We start from the raw sequence: 5,529 nt of genomic DNA, 5'->3' as shown, positions 1-5,529 counted from the left end.
TGTTAGCCACAACTGTCACAATATCTTAATAGCTCTGTGTCGAGCAACACAGCTTAACGCTGGTACGGCCGTATGGCTAACAACCTCCTTGCAGGGCTGTACATGTACAGCCAAATCCCAAAGCGGCTTAGCGCCACTCTGACATATCACGTGTCCTGATTTCCTGTGCCTTGGCACAGGAAATCCCTATTAGGTAGCTACTAGAAAATCTAGATAGGAGTATGCACAACACAACAGAGTGAGAACTTCAACACTCTGTGTATAATCTGTAAATTTTTAGTTTATTTTTAGTGGAATTTTCTGTAAAACTTTATATTATATTTTATATTGAAATAGCTGTGGAACTTCCCAGACAATGAAGCCAGCACTAGGAAGAGTCCCCCGCACCAGGCACGCATGATGCTGCCACGTTGATTGGGTTCATTCGTGGAATGAGATTATTGTGCAGCGACGATGCTCAATTCAGCAAGGATGCAATTTGGACAAAGTTGCGGTCGCCGAATTGGATGCTTAATGCGCCCATCCGAACTTAAAGTTAGTGTGGAGGTTACAATTAAGAGCCTCAAATACTGGAATCGGTGGGACGTGGCACCAGTGCATCAACCCTCGCCTGTGATTGCGCTGTGAGTTCCCTATAATTTGCCCTAGTGCACGATTATCACTGAAAAAAAGGAGCATAAGGAATATGCTCGACGGATATTCAGCGACTTATCAATACTAGAGAACCTGTGAAGAAGCTTGCCAGAGAGATTATAAAACTGTTTGCGAGCGTCCGTGTGATTTCTTAGTCTTACCTTCGCTTACCAAAGCCCCGCCTTTACAGCGAGCGAGATCCAAAAGATTAGCACTTTAAAACAATGGAGTCGTGCCAGGTCGTCGATATTACCCTAGACGATAGCCGTGAGATGGTGGCTAATGATGCTCTCATTGAGGCATTCCAAGCTGGTTTAGCAACCCACTTCTTGCGAATCCAAGACCAATCCTTCCCGAGCGTGAGTTCCAACCAAATGCTGCGGATTTCTTGCATGCGCTGACTTGTGTTGCAAGGAGTTGCATGACCGTATGTGCGACATGACGTTGGATGCTTTCGCCTGGCCTCCAGAGGTCAAGAGTGCAATGTCCATGGCCAATTCAAAGCATTTCTTGGGCTTTACTGGCCGTGGCGATGAGTTAACGAATGACCACGTAGACAACCGTGAGGTTGGTTGTGCTAAATATCATTTTGGTGGTAGGCTTGAACCAATAAAATCTTTCAGGTTTTCGATTTTGTGCTGGAGAGCAACCAAGCAGCGCAGGCATATCCGGGCCAACGACATACCGAGTACGGGCTATTGACAGGCTGTAATCAGGTACGGAACCACACTTTACTATATACAGTTGGCATTGGCAGTACGTGTACTTACCCTCAACAGTGGCCAGATCCGTCAATTATTGGCGAGGATTTTCGCTTGACTGTTGAACAGTATATGTGCCATATGCGAAAAGTGTACCTCAAGGTGATGGAGCAGTTAGAGATCGCTCTTGATCTTCCCATCAAAGCCTTGCGAAAACTCGACACGCCGGACGCATTGCACCGTCTAAAACTCATCAAGTACATCCCCGAAAATGAGTTCGCAGGTACATGGAAAACGAAGCAAGGCGTGGGAGCTCACCAAGATGAGAGCGGATGGTTGACGTTTGTGCAAGAGATTGATGAACCGGGGTTGCAGGTTCATCTACGAAGCGGAAAGGAGTGGATTGAGGTTCCTTTTGGGCCCAATACATGGGGTGTTAACTTTGGGTATTCTGCCGTTCGACATATTGAGATGAGAAGTTGCCACTGATCGAGTGTCCAGAAAAGCTTTCGAGAGAAGCACAAAAAGCATTATACATGCAACTTTGCACCGCGTGCAATTATGTCCACTGTCTACGTTCAATGCATTTATTGATATCGTCATTAGTCACCCCTTTGTGGTAGACCCGCGAGGCACTCTATGGTTTTCTTTGCTGGTCTGCCGCTTGGCCAGAGTTACACATCTCTGCAGCAGATATTCATGAAGTCGAAGCCCCTTGCACGACTCCAATGCTACATTCAAGGGCTTACCAGCAAGGAGTATCAGGCAGCATTGGACAAATTGAAAGTGGGAGCAGGAGAGGATCTAGGTGCTACCTTCGGAAGCTCACAATTGAAGATGTGGAACAGGTAAATTGGGCTTTCTACCACTTCCAAGAAAGGAGGAAGTCCCTACTAATCGAACTGCTTAGGTCGTATAAGTGCATAGGGACAGTCTGCAATGACATCTGATATTCTTAGTATGTGGACTGGTACGAAGAATGTACTAGTTCGAAGACTGGTACGGAGAATGGAGAATAGAGAATGTCACGTGTCACGTTGGAAGCAGGCGACGAGTGCGCGAGATGTTCAGCCCATGTTGAGTGCTATCCTAAGACTGAAGAGTCGACGGTGAGGGCCCTGGGGTCGCTTCTATATAGCAAGCATGCCCCTTACTAACGTCTAGTGCTAATCAATACCCGGCGCCCTAGCGCTAGCGTTATGATAGTATATCTGGTCGAGGGCTGAGCGCCATGACCGCAATGCTTCAGCTTCGTTATTCTAGTACAAATCTCAGCGGCTAGATTTTCAGTGTAGTGGTGAGGTCGTCTACCTGTCCCTCGAAATAAACGGCAGTCGAACATATCAGATAGCATTCATCGTACGTCTTCTGCATAGACGAACCAGGCTTGTTGCGCATCATGACCTCTGAGGTGATATCGAGGTCTATCCATCAACGGACTGCTTACAGGACGTTTTGTGCACCCAAGCACTTCTTCAAATCTCCAGTGCAATGGGCAAGTCAACCAGCCTCGTTCCCACCAGGCATGTGACGTAGATCGCCAACGCTGTGAACCAGTCGTACCATGTATCATCAGGGTCCCATCCTTGCCATTGTATCTTTATTCCAGCCGACCTCTGCTAATTCTTGACGACAGAATTCTCTTAACTTCCTACTCGAGATCTCCGTCGACTTCAACTGCAGAAGGTAGAGTAGGGATCTGGCCAGGGAGAGGATTGTTATCTGCCTTATGTAGCCGGTCTGTGTGTAGTACTAGCGAGATACGATAAGAGGACAGGAGCTCTAGCTTATAGAAGTGGCTAATCATCTCTATAATATGAAAGGGGCCTGCGACAGGATAGTCCAGCTTGTCAGAGGGCCTATCTGTTCTCCACAGCTTCTTAATGACGAATATAAGGTCTCCTGATTAGAAATCAGGTGAGCAACGTTTCTTGTTGGCTTGATGAGCATGCTAAGCTTGAGCTGAGGTCATATTTATTCTAGCCCAGCTCACTGCCTTGTTAATACAGCGTAGGTGCTCCCTTACTTGCTCTTAAGTAACTTGTTCTTGCGCGTCCTGGCATGAGTTGTCACTTATCTGCGTCTAGTCAAAATCTAAGTGAGGTTTTTGGCCGTACTTAATTATGTAAGGTGTGAGTCCTGTGGATTTATAAACTAGAGCTGACTCTGCAGCATCTAATACTAGCAAAAGATATGCTTAGTTATTTTAGAAGTAGTTTATAAATAGTTAAAGCCTTATATTAATAATCTAATTAATAATTCCTGTTTAGCTGTCCGTCTAAGGGTAAGCTAATATTAATAACTTAAGCTTAATATAATAAAGGCGAGATAGCTTATTAAGAAATACGCTAATAAACTACGGCTCTTTATTACTAGTAATAATCTTTAGGCATTCTTTAAATTGCTATATATATCTATAGAAAAGGTTAGCTATAATAACTGTAGTAGTAGTCTTCTTTATTAGTAAGCAAATATATCTCTTGCTTAAGTAATCTACTACTATAAAAATAGCATTATAATTATTACTAATAATATTAGATATATAGAAATCTATTAAGAGATCGTCTTATAATTACAGAAGGATAAATAAAGAGTATAAAAAATTAGGCATCTTATTATATAGCTTATAGGATTAATAACATTTATAATAGTTAGTAATATAACGTGCTATATTACTACTTTAATAAGGCTACTAATATAGCCTAGTTATTAAAGCATACGTTTTTACCTAATCTAAATATGCTATAATTATTTATAAGTAAATCTAGTAAAGCAAGTATATATATAGATTATTCTTGCTTTCTAGTATTACAAGTCTATTATTATATAATAGTAAGTTATCTCTTAATAACTACTTATTTAATCCTGTTATAACTAGCTAACATTCTTTTATTAAAGTTAGGCTCTTTTAGTTCTCCTTAATGACTTTTGCTATAACGTTAAGACTCTTAATGTCCTTTATAGTAGTTACCTTTATTCTTATTAGATCTAATAACATCCGAGTCTTCTCTTACGTCCTAGCTTCCTTCTGTGTTAGGGTAGCTTCATTCTTACGTAAGAGGACATCTGCCACAACATTTTCCTTATTAGGTCAGTAGTAAATATAATAGTTAAACTCTAAAAGAACATCTATCTATTAAATTTGTTACTTGTTAAGAAGGCGTTTAATACTAAAATACTTGAGCGCCTTATAATCTATTATAATAAGGAATATATTAAAGCTAATCAGTTTAGCTTATTATTCTTTAAGAGCTAAAATAATTATAAACATCTCTTTATTATAAATCTTATAGTAGCATTCTATTCCTTTAAGTATAATAAAGAAGAAAGTAATATAATACTATTATAAGTTAATAGAATTAAGTTATATTAATATATTAGTTACAGCTTTATTAGAGTAATCTGTCTTTATTTAAGTCTTATATTCTAACTTAAAGTACGTAAAGATAAAAGGAGAGAGTAGCTTATATTATAATGTTTAAAAAGTGTTAAGTTAGACCTTATTTAACTAGAACTTTAGTATAGCATCCTTTCTTATTAGATTACTAAATAGCTTAGTAATACGCCTATATCCTTTAATAAATATTTAATAGAAATTACAGAACCTAAGAAATAACTATACGCCTCTTCTTATTATAAGAGGTTCTTAATTATAAATAACCTTAGTCTTACTTAAGTTAATCTTTATATTATAGTTTATAATAATATATCTTAAGAATATAGTATAACGTGGTTCATAAGCAACCCGTGTATACAAGCGACCCGCGCACTTTTTATAATATTAAAAGGTAGCTAGACTATTATAAAGACTAAAGGGAAGGACTATTAGCTTAAAAGCTTTATAGATTATTTAGAATAACGCCTAATAAATTAAGTTAAGATCTATTCTAATATAATTAAATATATAATAGATATTAAGCTTTATAAAGATTATTATATAAGCTAACTGTAACAGGGTCTTAGAGATTAGAGGCAAAGGATATCTATCTTTCTTTGTAAGTTTATTTAGACTTCTGTAATTAATATAAAATCTAAGGTCTCTATTCTTCTTCTTAATAAATAAAATAAGTAATAAGAAAGAGGAAGATGATAGGCGAATGAATCCTTTACGTAAGTTCTTTATTAGATATTCTCTTATAGCTATAAGCTCTCAAGTTAATATCTTATATAGATGTGACGCCTTTATCTTTAGTTC

The 5,529-nt window shown here is 38.7% G+C and overlaps 1 protein-coding gene across 1 annotated transcript; it reads left to right on the top strand.

Moving 5' to 3' along the window:
- Positions 1 to 905: 905 nt before the first annotated feature.
- On the top strand, positions 906 to 1,823 carry EPUS_09485 (uncharacterized protein; the record flags this gene model as incomplete). Its single annotated transcript, XM_007806798.1, has 4 exons — positions 906 to 992; positions 1,048 to 1,200; positions 1,257 to 1,349; positions 1,413 to 1,823. The coding sequence occupies 4 exons, from the start codon at positions 906 to 908 to the stop codon at positions 1,821 to 1,823; spliced, it is 744 nt and encodes a 247-aa protein (XP_007804989.1).
- Positions 1,824 to 5,529: the final 3,706 nt, after the last annotated feature.

Source organism: Endocarpon pusillum (assembly GCF_000464535.1).
Source record: "Endocarpon pusillum Z07020 unplaced genomic scaffold scaffold5896, whole genome shotgun sequence".
Taxonomy (NCBI): domain Eukaryota; kingdom Fungi; phylum Ascomycota; class Eurotiomycetes; order Verrucariales; family Verrucariaceae; genus Endocarpon; species Endocarpon pusillum.
This window is presented reverse-complemented; position numbering and strand designations above follow the sequence as displayed.